General features: G+C 56.0%; 5 protein-coding genes across 5 annotated transcripts; 1 reads left to right on the top strand and 4 right to left on the bottom strand.

Annotated features, from left to right (window-relative positions):
- Positions 1-46: 46 nt before the first annotated feature.
- BZA05DRAFT_429461 (TRAPP II complex) lies at positions 47-4,884 on the bottom strand. The gene is made up of 5 exons (XM_051486130.1): positions 4,478-4,884; positions 4,204-4,397; positions 3,662-4,131; positions 3,486-3,603; positions 47-3,432 (listed from the first exon to the last, which is right to left on the bottom strand). Exons 1-5 carry the CDS (start codon positions 4,641-4,643, stop codon positions 226-228), a joined length of 4,155 nt encoding a protein of 1,384 aa, XP_051341313.1. The 5' UTR covers positions 4,644-4,884; the 3' UTR covers positions 47-225.
- A 207-nt stretch (positions 4,885-5,091) lies between these two features.
- Positions 5,092-5,997, bottom strand: BZA05DRAFT_392834 (uncharacterized protein). Its single transcript, XM_051483156.1, has one exon. The coding sequence runs from the start codon at positions 5,896-5,898 to the stop codon at positions 5,170-5,172; it is 729 nt and encodes a 242-aa protein (XP_051341314.1). The 5' UTR covers positions 5,899-5,997; the 3' UTR covers positions 5,092-5,169.
- Positions 5,998-6,019: 22 nt separating this feature from the next.
- BZA05DRAFT_252605 (S-adenosyl-L-methionine-dependent methyltransferase) lies at positions 6,020-7,466 on the top strand. The gene has a single exon (XM_051480039.1). The coding sequence runs from the start codon at positions 6,140-6,142 to the stop codon at positions 7,079-7,081; it is 942 nt and encodes a 313-aa protein (XP_051341315.1). The 5' UTR covers positions 6,020-6,139; the 3' UTR covers positions 7,082-7,466.
- Positions 7,238-7,711, bottom strand: BZA05DRAFT_417364 (uncharacterized protein; the record flags this gene model as incomplete). The annotated part of the gene is made up of 2 exons (XM_051485457.1): positions 7,238-7,612; positions 7,682-7,711. The coding sequence occupies 2 exons, from the start codon at positions 7,709-7,711 to the stop codon at positions 7,238-7,240; spliced, it is 405 nt and encodes a 134-aa protein (XP_051341316.1).
- Positions 7,712-8,662: 951 nt separating this feature from the next.
- Positions 8,663-13,698, bottom strand: BZA05DRAFT_335061 (Sec23-binding domain of Sec16-domain-containing protein; the record flags this gene model as incomplete). Its single annotated transcript, XM_051480747.1, has 3 exons — positions 8,663-9,213; positions 9,265-10,595; positions 10,646-13,698. 3 exons carry the CDS (start codon positions 13,696-13,698, stop codon positions 8,663-8,665), a joined length of 4,935 nt encoding a protein of 1,644 aa, XP_051341317.1.
- Between the last annotated feature and the right edge of the window lie 908 nt (positions 13,699-14,606).

Below are 14,606 nucleotides of genomic sequence, written 5' to 3' on the forward strand. Positions count from 1 at the left end.
CTGGTGCAGTGGAGTTTAAGAGATCATGGAATCAAAGAGTCAATACGTCAGTCTGTCATTTCGCATTGGAAATTATTCCGGCATCCTCGCCAGTCCTTCTCATCCCATCTCCACTCTCTTTTATGGCCATAACTATGTACACTCTAACCACCAGCACCACCGTCACCATCACATCTACACCACCACCACCAGCACATCTACACTCTAACCACCACACCATCACATCTACAGCACATCCCTCGCAACGATCCCGCAAACCTCTCTACAAACCCAACACCTTCTTCCGGCACCCCCCACCGCATCGGCAAGTACATCTAACGGTCTCCCCTCCTTATCTAGTCCCTCGACGACGCCAGCATCCGGCGCCACGACCTTCCCACCCAGGCCGAGCACATCCTCGACGCTAGCGGAAATCTCATACTCCCCCTTCGCAAGGACCGTAAACCCTGTGCGGACGACACTGCTCTCGCCGGGGGCGAGGACAGGGAGGGCGTGCTGGAGCAGCCCGTTTATAGCCATGCGTCTGCCGAGATCGAAGCTCTGGGGCGCGGGAATATTCCGGAGGCCAGGGAGCAGACGGAGGATCAGCCTGACGGGGCGGTTGGTGCGGTTTGTAACGGTCGTGGCGAGCGTGAGGAATGCGTCCGTCACGACGACGGAGCGGGCGGGCGAGATGCGGTTGACCGTCTTCTCGTCGCCCTCGACGGTGATGGCCACGCCGATCTCCTCGACGCGCACCGTCTCGACCATTCGTGGCGACAGGCGGATTCCGCGGAGTTCGACGTCCCCGCGCCGCGGCGTCCCGACTTCTTCCCAGGTGCCGGTGAGACGCTTCAGCAGCTCCTCGCGGTACCAAAAGGCTTCGCGGCCTTGGCGCTCTTGTTCTATGCTGATGCGCGTGGTCGAGACAACGAACTGGCGCTGCGTGGCGGATATGCTGGGGATCGGGGCGTAAGGCCGCGGGAGGAAGATGCGTTTCACCGGGAGAATGAGTCGTGATGTGTGGCCGGCTTGCAGCACGTCCTCGGCCACGAATGGCTCCTCGTCCGAATCTACAGAGTCTTTGAGAACCAGCTTGAGTTTCAATGGCTGCGGCCAAGCGTTGCGGAGGTCCAGCAGCATCAGACAGTACTCTCCAGGCTGGGCAGTGGTGGAAGCTCGGGAAAACAGTTGCGTGAACGGTCCGAAGGTGGCGCTGTCGGGCTCGATCGAGAAGTCCGTTGAGAACGGGATAAAGTCGACACGTGCAAGTTCGATTGAGGCGTTGACTGTGACCGTTACTGGGTACACCACCTGGCGTGTGAAATAGCGGTTCCCGAGCTCGGTCGGTGGGATCCCGAGATGCGAGTAGTCGGCCATGATAGTACCGTATGTGAGTCCGGGCTTGCCCAGGACTTCGATCTCAAAGGTGGCATCACCGGCAGCGGGAATGTAGACCTTCTTCTTGGTCAAGTCTCGGGTCGAGATCTGCGGTCTGATCTTCTTCTCGCCGCTGGTGTTTTCCGAGGCAGCAATCGCACGGTTCTGGCGGTGCCAAACAAACGCACGCTTCTTCTTGAGCATTAATTCAAGCTCGTACGTCTCAGCGGGTGAATTCGTCTTCTCGGCGAGCGCCTGCCGGATGCGCGCCGTGGTCGAGTCGGTAAAATCAAAGTACAAGTGATCCACGTTGACGTTACTCAGATTCCTGAGAGTAATTTGGAAGATCCTTCGCTCGCCCTCGAGCACCATAAGTGCGCTCTGGCTCAAGCTGGTATTCCGGACCACCAGTAGCGGCTGCGAATCGACCACAGTAAGCTGCAGCGACTTTGGAATCGGGTGCAGAACCGGTGGAGGACGTAACGATCCGCGTCCTGAAGCAGAAATGGTTGAGAGTGGACGCTCCACCTTAGGTTCCGCCGCCTTGAGCCCGAATCTTTTGGTCTTGATGTCGCGTTCGCGGGAATCGAGACCTCCGGTGAGAATAGGAAAGAATCGCTCCCTGCATCCATAAACCTTTATCGTGCATCCCAGTATCTTCACCTCTCCGGTGTCATTGGGTGTCGCAAACACCGACACCTGGTAGGTCCTGAACGGCGCGATGACCACACTAACTGGTTGCGCCGATAGCTCCACACCGGAAGTATCGAGTTTGACCCATTCAACTTCCACCTCAAACTCGAAAGGGTTCTGCAATGTTACTCTCATCTCTGCCGGCTCGCCCTTTACCAGTATCTGCTCTGTTGTCGAGCTTTCCGAAATTTTGAAAGGATTGTACAAGAAGGGCGTTTTATCATCTATTGTCGTTGGCGAAAGTAGAGACTCGGGATCCACCAGTTCGGTCTTACTCCGCGGTATCGGTGGTCTCCAAGTGGGGTTCTCAACCAGTTCGATATCCCGCAACAGAAACTGGTCCCAATAGTCCGCTTCGACGCTTGGTATTCCCAACTTGCGAGCCGCCCCCACTGTCCTCACCACGGTAGTTGAAAGTCTGACCTGATCCTCTTTCGTAAGTTCCATATCAGCCGTCTTCAGTAGTAGTGTCGTAAAGTTCAAGACCCCCTGGAAATCTGGCAATGCCTCGCAGAGAGCGGTGCAATTCCTTAATACTTGGATCTTGAGCGCAGGCCAACCAAATGTTCGGATTTCTTGCTCCGCGATTACTGCCTTGGTCCAGACTGACGTTTGTGGCATCAAGACACCAGTGGAAACGGCCCGCTGCTGTTCCTCCTCTTTCACCTTCTTCTCGTCGCCCAGGCCAGCAAGACATCCGTACGCCCGACAGAGCTCTTCGAGCATTTCCATAATTCCGCTCTCTACATCACCTTCCCCAAGGTCCAAGGGTGAACCGCTTCCACCACTCAGGGCGCTTAATCCGGCTGCGGGATGAATACCCATCTCGGCAGCACCAACAACTCGGGCTTGTATCAATCCGGGAATCAGGATCTTAAGCAGTTCCCTCGTGACAAACGCCTTTCGTCGCTTCATCCCTATGGCTCCATGGATGCTCGCGATGCCACTCAACACCTTTGTCGCCTCCAGCACCGTCATAATTTCCACTGGCTGTGGATACGCCTGCATCGTAACTTCCGAGATTTCAACACGGGAGGGAATATTCTTCTTGGAACCTTTATGTGATATCGGTTTGCTCGACACAATGTGAGCGATGGCGTCTTTGGCCACTCCATTTGCAACGTACTGTGATGTGAGCGCTTTCGCGTGTCGGAGGATCGTCTCGCAGAAGGATATGTTGGGTATCGATTCTCCAGGGAAGTTTGCAGCTCGTTGGTATAATTTGATGATGCTCTTATGCAGCTCAGGGAGGAGATCCAGCACTTGGTGTGCCGATGGGGAGTCACCTGTCGATTGTGGGACCGGCGTGGATGGTTTGTTGGATGGTGTCGACGTCTTTGATTTGCTGCCATCGATTGAAGGGAATGGAATTGCGGGAATCTAAAAGAAAATAAACATTCGCTCCATATCAAGCTGTAGTGGGCTGAAGCGACCTGAAATGTAACACCAAGATACGCAAGAACAACCAGGCAGATGCCAATCCCTTCCAGGGCCTTAGCATGCCATAGGTGGTCGCTGCTCCCTCTACAAACATCGGCACCATCGAGAAACCTGTTTACACCCTCCTTATTAACGAAGGATATCCAGGGTTTCGGCGATGACGACTCACTCTTTCATGGCATCTGGAACTCGCCCTGCGATTAGGTATAGTTGCGCCACCGCGATCTGAACACGGCCTTTGCCCTTGCTCCGTGATCTCTCGCTCTGGCTACCACCGCCGCCACCAAAACCAGTCATCGTCTTCCGCTTGTTTGCAGCCAAATCCCCAGGAATAGGCGCTAGTGTCCCGCCGCTGGGCACACTGTTCCGGCGGCCTCCGTTTTCTCCGTTGCTTGGTTTTTCGACTAGCGGCGAATCAAGGCTCGGCTGTGCTTGTAGCGACCTTGCGACGCCGCACATCTCCGACAGAACCGGCGCGGTAATATCGCACATCAACGTCCGCATCGATGAAACCTTGGACTCTCGCTTTGTAGGAACAGTAAAGAAACGTGGATGGCCAGCCGGCTTCAGTTTCTCGTGCTCGGTCGCCTCTGGGGGCGCATCGAATATCAGGCAAACATGGTACAAGGAATCAGGATACTACTCCGTTCGGCGGGTTAAGTTCACATCACACGGGACAGCCAGTAAGCCAACGCACGGGGGTGTGCTCACGAGCGACTTCATATCCTCTAGCTGCGCCGACAGCACCTCCGGATCACACCCCTCTTCGTAGTCCGCAACCCCAATCACCACGAACGTCCGCCGGTACTGCTCAAACACCTCGAGGTAGTTGTGCTCGCGGTCAACCGAGGTGGTCAGGTCCCACACTATCTGGCCGTCGGGAAAGCCTTGGGGATTGAACATAGCTGCAGACACACCCGGGTAGCAACGTCAGCGGGTAGTCACTTCTGGCGGAAGTCGGAAATCGTGCCGGCGGGTGACATACTCCGGTTGGGCTGCGTGTCGGGAGTGATATCCCCCAGTCGCACGACATTGGATGCCTGCAAGCGGCCAGCGAACGACGAAAATCGCGAGCGTCGTATCCGGCCGAGGGGACATAATAATGCTCGCAGTCTAGCTGGTGCAGTGAAAGATAGCGAGTCGAGAGTCATAACTGGCAACAGTAGTCCGTGCTGTGAGGAAATGGAGGTTCAATTAGGGGAGATGTAGTGGAAAGCTACACCGTGGTTAATTCAGACGAAAGGTATCAAATTTGAAGGGCACATGAAACGGTGAAGCAAAACCGCGACGAAGAAACAAAGCCGGTTTTCGATGGATGGGAGGATGGATTGGTGGAGTGGTCGCGAGGTCGTTTGTTCGTCCGATTCTTTGTACAGTGCTAGAGCTCTCTCCCGCTCAAGGTCAAGGTTCAGGTTGCTGCCACTCACGCGAAAGCAAGGGCCATGCTGCATCAGAGTTTACCCGGCGGGAGGGAATAGAAGCTAAGCGAGTGGCCCGTGCGCGGGCCGAGTGAGATTATGTGGACAGTCGCCTCGGCTTAGGGCCTCGTGAGGACATTGTCCGGTATTCTTCGGGGAAGCTCGCAGTCCTAAGTCTCGCGCAATTCCCGGCCAAGAAAACCAGATGTAATTCCTTGGCTACACCACACCTTATCTCTACATTAGCGCAGCTTTGCCCTCAGCCCGCCGCTGTCGTTGCCGCTGCTGCCGCCTTCTTCGCCTTCTCTCTAGCCCTCCTCTTCAACGCTTTTTCTCGGTTCTTCCTGATCCTCTCCTCGTCCTCCGCTTTCGCTCTTTCCTCCGGTGTCATCCCCACGAACTTGTTCCGATCTGCCTGACTCTTCCTCCTCCGCTCCTCCTTCTCCAATTCCGCCTTTTTCGCGATCCTAGTCTTAATCCTCTTCTTCTTCCCTGGCCTCTTCCGTCTTCCCTCTTTCATCTCGGTCTCTGGTACGTCGGCGGTAGATATATGTGTGACTTTCCATTCAACCTTCACCGCCTTCGCAGGCCACTGCTTCTTCGCGTCTTTGAGGATATCGATGCCGGAAACGACACTCATCGCGACCTTCTTTCGGCGCTCTTCGAGCTCAGATGGGGTGATGAGCCAGTGGCCCAGTGGCCGCTTCCGACTGTGTGCAACGGCATCCCAGACGTCTTCCTCGGCGGGTGGAGGGGTGGGCGAGCGTAGTTTCAACCGCTGGGGAGCAGCGCCGGAGAAGAGGGAGAAGTCGAGTTCGAGATCCTCGTCGACACTTTCTGTCGCTACAGCTTCTTTGTGTGATGTGGAAGTGATGTATTCGAGATCTAGATAGAGGGCCTCGGTTGGGACGGTAGGAGGATTCACCTCAGTGTCGGAATCATCGAGATCGGCGCGGCGGATCCGCTTCGTTTCTGGTTCGTCAAACATGCTGCTGTCTGGTTGCTTGGTACGAGGTGAGGTGCAAATTGAGTTCCTGAGGGCTATAGTTAGCGTGCTGGCAAATCCTGGTCATTTCTGATCCTCGGTCCCACACACAAAAGCATGCGGCCGGCCCTAGAGCCCCACCACGATGCCGCGCCCTCCTCCTCCGCGCCCATAGCATATCTAGACCGGCTCCCCCCTCCATCACTCCTACGTGACCCGAGCTCCCGCCCGAGCCCCCGCCACAATGCCGCGCCTATCTCCCCATCTCCTCATCCGTGCCCGCCGCATAGACCCGCTCCTCGCATCCCTCCTGCGCGTAACGAGAACACTCGATAGTGCCACCACCGAGCTGCGCTGGCTCAGGGCGCACGCCGCGACGACCGCAACTGCGACGGACAGCGCAGCGGCCACACTCCGCAGCTACGTCTACCGGCGCTCCATACTCGCCGAGCCACTACAATACATTCTCGGCGACCAGCCGTTCGGGCCTACTTCGATGCTGTGTCGGCGCGGGGTCCTCATCCCGCGGGCCGAGACCGAAGAGTCCGCGTCTCACCTTGCCGGGCTATTACCACGCGGCTCGAAGGTGGTGGATCTGTGCACAGGCAGTGGATGTATCTCGCTTCTCCTCGCGGCGGAAACGGACGTGTCAGTAGTCGGCGTGGACTTCTCGCACCATGCACTGCGATTGTCGATGGAGAATCTGCAGCACAATGCCGACGTCATACGGCCGGCGTCGCAGGTGAAGTTCATGGAGGGAGATGTCTTAGCACAGGACGAGGACGAGTTGCTGTATTCCATCCATGCGTGCTTCGACGAAATGGTGCCCGAGTATACCAACGTCGATGTGGTTGTGTCTAATCCGCCGTATATCTCGGCTGACGGGTATGCACGTGAGACGGCAAGGAGCGTGAGAAATTGGGAGCCAAGAGTTGCCCTGGAGGCCGCTGATCACGGTGATGTGTTTTATCCCCGGATCGGGGAAATCGCGTGGAATTTGGGTGCCCGCGCGGTTGTGGCAGAGGTTGGCGGCTGGTCTCAGGCTGAGAGGGTGAGGGCTATCTGGGAGGAGATGGGATGGGAGGGGAGCGCGATATGGAAAGACTTCGCTGGGAGGGGGAGGACAGTGGTGGCATGGCGCGAGGGCGGTGAGTGGATCGCGGAGGGGCCGAACCCCCCCACGTGATGCGTGAACGAGAGTTGCGCAATTGAAGAGTGCTAGAAATCCGTTCATTGATCATTCCCTCGCAATCCGCAGCGACGACAGTAAATCATATCTATACGCAAAAGCCAAAGTACCGAGGCCGAGCCGTTTTGTACCCAAACCGCAACACACAACGCCCTACACCAGCAGCGTCTCCTCCCTCGCCTCGGCTTTCGGCTGCTCCACCACCACCACCGCCGTAGTCTCCGCGCCTCGCACTCGCGCTACCGCCAGCTCCTCCGCATGCTCGCCGTCATCATCGCGATAAACCCCGAATCCCTCCTCTAAATCCCTGCCCAAGCGCGCACTATCGCTCCACTCCCTCGGATCCTCGTCAAAGTCGTCGCTCGGCAGTCTAACATGCCCCCTCCGTCGACGGTTCGACAGATGCTGCGAGATGGCACTGGGCAGGTGTTGCAGCGGGAAGATGTTGTGGCGCACGAGCACGGGCCGCACCCAGAGACGGTAGGTCAGCACCAGTGTCGTGGACGCTAGGATCGTCAGGACGAGAGTCTGATTCGTTTGTCAGCAGGAGGAGGAGGAGGAGGAGGGCGCGCAGCGGCGGAGGTGGTCTGTTCTCACAAATACGAAGTTGGCGAGTTGGGACACCATGATGTGACGAGTGATCGTGGATATTGTTGTGAAGTCGTAGTGGTAGTAGTGGTGGTGTTGGCCGTTGTGACCGAGGTGACGTTGCAGAAGTTGCGAAGCTCACTCGCTGCACATGCGGATGCAAGGAGGTCTTGGCGCTGTTACGCGATCACCGGGTTGTACTCGGTAGCGGACTGGGGAAGCGATCTACAGTTTCCGCAAAAATAGGAGCTGGCAGGAAAGGATGGGTTTGTGCGATGTGGTCGCCATAGTCTATGTAGACAAGGCCGTAAGTGACAGCAAGTTGATGTTCCCTCTCTCTCAGAAACAGAACGCCAGCGACGACGCTTTCTTTTCAAAAGCAAAGCCCATTCGCACAGTTCTTTGGGCTCCTTCAGTCTGATGAATAGCTACAACCGAGTCCCATAGAGTACCGGGATATATGCTGCCACCGGGGCTCAATCACTCGTCTTTTGACTAGTGCTTTGCCTTGGTTTCACTCTCGGAGTGACAATAACCCATTGAATCTCCACCTACTCCAAAATTTCCTATGCATACCTCATACTTCTAAGTTTAGAAATGGGGCTTGATGACTGATGAGGGAGTGGATTTACCACCCTCCTACACCAAGTTTCCGACATGCCCAGAGGCTGGCAGTGTACGCAGCACGCATCCAATAGGCACTTGGTGAAAGACAGCCTCCTGGTCCAGGGGCCGTCACATAAACATTGGAAGATCCAATCCATATTGCATAATTTGCATAACTCGCATCGCACGTAACAACGTGCATCTAGCCATCCCAGAGCCCACACCCACCCACCCACCCAATAATTACATTCTCTCATCCATCATCCAGCGTAAACATCATCAATAAAAAAAAACACAAGGAAAAGAAAAAGGAAAAACGTAAGGAAAAAATAATAATTTTACAAGCGAAGCGGCCACACCCGTCCCAAGAAGCACCAACTACTACTACTGCTGCCCCGGAATAACCTCAACGTACCGATTGGCACCCTTCCGACCCTTCCTGCCACCACTAGGAGTTCCGCGACGAGCCGTCGGCGGGCCAAGTAGCTCGTCCATCATGTCTCCCCCAGAGGTGGAGGGTCGACTGATCGGGGGCCTGTCAAGGCTGGGCGCTGGGCTGGGAGTTAGACCTCTAGGCAGGCCCATAGGTGGTGCCAGGCCGCCGGAGGATGGAGGTGGCGCACTCGCGGGCGGGCCTGGTGGTGGTGGCTGATTGGAGGTTGGAGTAGGAGGCTTGGATGCGGACGGTGGTGGGGTAGGGGCTCCGGTGGAAGTTGCAGCAGTAGCTGGTGTAGGTCTTCGTGGAGGAGGTGTCGCTTTGGCTGCCTCTGGCGCGGCTGCTCCAGCCTTCTTGTTGACCCAGCGCTTGAGCTCGGCGTCATACACGAAGGCATTCTCCTCGCCCAGTTTGGCCTTGATGGGACCAGACTGTTCGTTGGGATCCTTGCGGCCAAACCAACCGCCAAACCAACCTTTTTTGCCGCCATTCAGATCGTCTCCTGCTGTAAGCGTCAGTGATGTTCAGATGAAATGGAGAGGAATCGTACCTTTCTTGTCTTCCTCAGCCTCCTTCTTTTTCTCTTTCTCAGCCGCTTTCCTGACAGCCTCTGCACGCTGCAAGAGCTCGTCATCATCGTCATCGTCCATCATACCCTTCTTCTTCTGCTTCTTACCCCCATCATGTGCCTGATCCGCCTTTTCGCCATCAGAGTCTGGCTCGGGTTGGTAAGGGGTGTAGTCATTGCTCGGGGGTGCGTAGCCTCCACCGGAGGCGGGAGGCTCATAACCACCAGAGTTTGCGGGAGGTTCGTAGCCACCGGAGTTGCCAGAAGGTTGATATCCACTGTCTTGAGCCGGGGGCGAATACGGTGCGTATCCCGTGTTCTGAACAGGAGTATCCGACTTCTCCGGCACCTCCGGTGTCGCTTCGAGGGAAGCCCGGGGGTTATACGCATTCGGGACTGACCCGTATGGCGTTGTCGGCTCATACGGGTTGCCATACTGGGGTGCCTGTGGCTCGTATGGGTTCGAATTGGGCTCATAGGGGTTGCCGTTCATGGCTGGCGCACGGTAGCTCTCCGAGCTTGTACGACGGACAGCCGGCGGTTCATAGGAGTTTGGCCGGGCGCCCTCCATCGAGCTCCGAGCGGTTGCAGTGGATGGTGCGTATCTGCTTGCAGCTGTGTTCGTCCTGGTTGTTGTTGGGGAGTTGTTTCCCTGTACAGGAGGCGCGTACATTGCTGTAGGAGCACCGCCGCCATACATTCCGTAAAGATCGACACTAGACTGCTCCCTGCTAACACTGGGTGTAATCTTGCCGAAAGGCCCCTCAGCCTCCGTCTGCAGACCGCTCGCAACCCCTGCCGCCTCATCGTTGCCAGAGACGAACTTGTTAAATGCGCCCCACATGGAAGACGACACAGCATCCGAAGTGAGCTTGGGGATCCAGCCGGTGCCATTAGCGGTTGACAAGCCGTCCCTGGGAGCCTCCTGCAACCTCTTCGTAAAGTCTTCGAGGACATGGCCAAAGGACTGGTTGAAGTATGGGCTAGGCTTGTTCCACGCTTTGACTGCGGCAGCAACAGAGTCACAGTACTTCTCCGCTGCTCTCTTGTTGCCATTTTCCGCAAGGATGATTGCGTGGTGGATCTTCCACGACTGTAGATGCGGATATATCGGTGTGGCAGTGCTCGCATGAGGCGTGAGAGAAACGGCAAGCTCGTATATCTCGCTGAGAAGAATCGTATCAAGATCTCTTCCCAGTTCCGCCTTTGATCGATGGTTGGCACCAAGCAAGCAGAAATCGGTCGTCGGATCGTCAGGACCGCCAAACAGAGCACCCCCGCCACCAAGCGGAGATTGGCGGGCAAAAATAAAGCTAGGCATCCATCAACAGTGATTCCAACTCAATATTTGAAGTGGACCTACCAGATATGAGCAGCCGCGGTCCAATTGTAACTAGCCAGCAGCCGTCCAAGCGCCAAAATACTCGCTTGATCGCCAGGGCTCCGGTTGCTGAGAATGAGAGCCAATGACTCCTTCCACTTTTCAAGCCTATCCTCAAGACTCTGCTCCTGTTCGTGGGAGCTAGAAAGCATAGGCACTCCGGACCGTGCACTCAAAGGAACAAGCTCATTAACGCTCTCCTCCCAGTTTCCAGCAAGCGTCGCATACAGGACTGCCAGTGTCTCGGATCCTTCGCCTAGTGTTTTGACCTCATTCTTGACGAATTCTTCAACAACACGCTTCCATAGATCCTTCCCGACGGTGCCCGATATCAGGAGGGCATGGGCCCAGAGTCTCTTATCAGCTGCAAACCACACTGCGCCTTCGCGGTCACCGGTAAGCAGCTTCTTCCGGAATTCCTTCAGCGCTTCAGGGTCAACGGTTTCCGCGTTCGCGGGGCGCATCGTCGGGATTCCGGTCATTGGTACGAAGCCAATGTTTTCTCCACCCTCGATCGACTGGGCTATATCGGGGGTAAGAACGCCGCGCACTGCTGCGTCTATCTCGGGAGTCCCCTCGATGTGGCCATCATGCTCAATCATGATCCGCACAATCTTCCACAACATGCATTTCTCATCCGCTGCTCGCCTCTCCGTGGGGTCATAGATATCCATCTGAGTCCTCTCAAACCCCTCGATTCTAGAATCCATGTATGTGATCACCTCCTTTTTCTTCGCCTTGTTCATGGACTTAGTACCGGTCCATACTGGTCCAGGGAAGCTGTCAATAGTCTCCGGGAGAGAGATCAAATCCTTAAGTAGCCGAACGTTGACCGCGCCGGGAGAGCACTTAATTGCAGCACTGTGCAACCCACTGGCAAAGCGAGTCGTCCGGATAGGAAACATTGTAGTCACAGTTCCTCCCAGACCCCAAGTGAACACGGGCGCACCCTGCCACCTGCTCAAGGGATCCTCGGCGGTGTAGTCATTTGGAGGAATAAAATTAACCTGCATCGACTCCTTTCGGGGGTAGAACGGCTGTTGCTTCGATTGGTTACCTTGGGACGCGTAATCTTCAGGGACCATAGAATGTGCGAGCGCAGAAGAAGGCCGTTCGTATGGATCTCTTGCTTTCTGTGCAACCCTCGGCCGGCCATAGTGGAGTCCGGGCGAGCTGGTCTGCGCTCTCGGAGGCGGTTGAAAGCTTTCGGGTGACGCAGGCCGGGAGTGTTTCTGCGGTGAGAATTGTTTATGCGCTGCACTCATTGGAGGCGACACAACACTCATCGGAGGCGATACAACACCCCTCGGTGGCGGTGTTGACGTGCTTCGCGGTGGAGGCGGGGCGAACCGATTCTGTACAGGATGCATTGGAACGTTGGATGTCCCTTGGATAATACTGTCCTCCTCTTCCTCCTTTGGAGTTTCCATTAGGGGCGGCGATCCAGTTGCTGTTCCCGGTCTGGATGAGTGCAAGGCATGATGCTCAGCCGTAGGCCGGCGTGGTTGGGCCTCGGGAGAGTGTTTAACGCTAGTCGGCACTGGCGGTGGTGAAATTGGTTGCGACACCGACGACGGTGTGTAACTGCCTTGCGGGTGTGCAACGGGTGGCGACGCATACGCGGAGCGAGTAGGCTGGGGAGGGCCTGATGACCGGGGTGCATATTTGCTTGCTCCTACCGGAGGTGCCATCGGTTGCGCCTGAGCTACGGGATAGGGTGGGTTTGCGGTAGGAGCGGGAGTATATTCGCCACTAGGCGCATTTGCCGGCGCATGAGTAGGGGTGTATCCACCGCCAGGCATCATAGACAGCGCAGGGCTTAGAGAAGGAGGCGCATAGACCTGTCCCTGCGGGACAGCTGGTGAATACCGATTCGTTGTGGCGGCGGGTGCTGGCGGGGGTGCGTACGCAGTTCCTCCCGTAGAGGTCTGTCTAGGAATATGAGGAGGTGCTGGCGCATATTGGCTTGGCTGCAACGACGTTTGAGGACTATGCTGAGGGCCTCGTGGGAATGGTATCTGTTGAGGGGGGTTGTACGGCCCGGTTACTGGGGGTTGTTGGGGATTGTAACTACCAGCTCTCACCATAGGCGGAGGTGCAACATGAGGCCCGCCAATGTTCGGTGCATGTCGGCCCTGTGCACTAGCAGCCCTTGCCTTCGGTGGCGCCATGGGCAGTTCTTCGAAAAACTGTTGCTTTTGCGGGGCCACAATCTTTGGTATGGAATGACCTAAAGGAGGCGCAGAACCAGATACGGGAGACTGTAACATAGCTCCAACACTGCTGCTCCTCACGGGCGGACCGGCCAGTCCCATAGCATTATGCACGTGGGTGAGATTGCTTTGCTTGCGTTTCAGCGTAGGTGCAATGTCCATCGGCAAGTCGTAAGGTGACTGATAACCTTCGTTTTTGTTCACGAAGCTCTGCGGTTTGATTTCCGGTTGTGCTTGAAAACGGACTGCCCCGTATGGCGTGGATGCCGGCGGTGCAAAATAAGCTGACTGAGTGTGACGAAGGGTCGGCGCCGTACCAGCTAAATAGGCATTGGGTTGGGGGGTGTATGAATTCGATACAGGTTGCTGGCCAGGCCATTGCGGTGGCGGCTGTTGTTGGGGGACAGGCATATATCGAGCCGCTGTCGGTGCCTGACCTACTGGAGACTGTGGTGAAACCATAGGCTGATCGTTTGGCAGAACCTCTTCGTCGTCACTTGGCAAAAATCCTTCGTCCTCATCATCCAAAAATTCGTCATCGGCTAAAGCAGCTTGCCATTTTGCGGCAACTTCGTCCTTCGGTGGTTCCTCGGTATGCGACTCTGCTGGCTCCTGATCCTGACCCAGCTGACTGAAAAAGTCGTCTCCATCCGCTTGTGTAGGTTGTGTGAAGAGAGCCCCAGGCGAAATTTGTTGCCCTACTATCTGCTGCTGCTCTTCCGTAACCGCAGCATGCTCCTCCAGAGCTACCACCTGCTCTTCTGCCACAAGCGTTGCGGCCTGCTCTTCCGCCACCACTGTCCGTGCTTCTACTGGTGCCATCGCTTGCTCTTCCACCACTGTAACCTCCTCTTCCGCAACTCCTGGAAGCGGCTGGCTTACACCGGTAGACATGCCTGCGGCTTCATCCCCACCAAAGTGATAGGGCTGTCCAGCCATAAACTGTTCGGTACTCTTCCGCTGGAGTCCTCCTCCAAATATAGGCTCCGTTGCAACCTGATCTATGCCAGCAAAAATCGTATCTTCGCATGAAGGAGAATCTGGCTCTGATCCAAAGAAATCTATCTCCTTCTTTGAGTCGACAATCAACTCCGCGTCCTGGACCAGTGGTAGACCCTCTTCGTACCGTTGTTGCGTAGTATCCTGTCTCTGAAGTCCGAAAGCATCCATATTACTAGTCCCCATTGGCAGCGTCAGGGATGTATCCTGTTGATCGACCTTAGCAAAAAAGTCGTCCCCATCATCTGCAACAGCCTCCGTGCCGAAGAAACCATCTTGCTCGACTGCCGGTGAATCAAATAGCCCTCTGGTTTCCGTTGCGACTTCCGAAGCCATCATCGCCATCAAACTCTCTTCGTCCGGTTCCGCATTCGCAGGCGTGGGCACGGATGGAAACGAAGCCGATCGATCAGGCGCCTGCTTGTGCAACTGTGCGAAGGGATCAGGGCCTCCGGAAACGTGCTCTTGTAGTGACTCGGGGTCATCAAAGTTCCAGTTGAGAGTTGCTTCCTCCTTCTCTTGCTCCGGCTGTTGTTCTTCCGGTGGCGGTGATGGCGTAGTGCCAGGTGTAATCTGCGGTGGGCGTTCGTCAGACAAACTATCCTGTTGTGCAAGAGCTGTGATTGCTGCGGGGGCGGTCTCAACCTGGTCTGTAGTCGGCGGTGGCGATGTCAACGGTGATGGCGGCTCTTGTATGTGATCTTCCTGTGGTGGTGGTGCAACAGTCACTA

The sequence above is a fragment of the Tricharina praecox genome (genome assembly GCF_024521635.1).
Source record: "Tricharina praecox strain CBS 144465 chromosome Unknown BZA05scaffold_7, whole genome shotgun sequence".
Lineage (NCBI taxonomy): Eukaryota > Fungi > Ascomycota > Pezizomycetes > Pezizales > Pyronemataceae > Tricharina > Tricharina praecox.

Bases quoted from the DNA above. Each gene is read 5' to 3' on its own strand.
- BZA05DRAFT_392834 (XM_051483156.1), bottom strand. From the start codon at position 5,898: ATGTTTGACGAACCAGAAACGAAGCGGATCCGCCGCGCCGATCTCGAT.
- BZA05DRAFT_252605 (XM_051480039.1), top strand. From the start codon at position 6,140: ATGCCGCGCCTATCTCCCCATCTCCTCATCCGTGCCCGCCGCATAGAC.
- BZA05DRAFT_429461 (XM_051486130.1), bottom strand. From the start codon at position 4,643: ATGACTCTCGACTCGCTATCTTTCACTGCACCAGCTAGACTGCGAGCA. The intron at 4,132-4,203 runs GTGAGCACACCC...CGAACGGAGTAG, and splicing joins TAGAGGATATGAAGTCGCTC to TATCCTGATTCCTTGTACCA. The intron at 3,604-3,661 runs GTGAGTCGTCAT...GGGTGTAAACAG, and splicing joins GTTCCAGATGCCATGAAAGA to GTTTCTCGATGGTGCCGATG.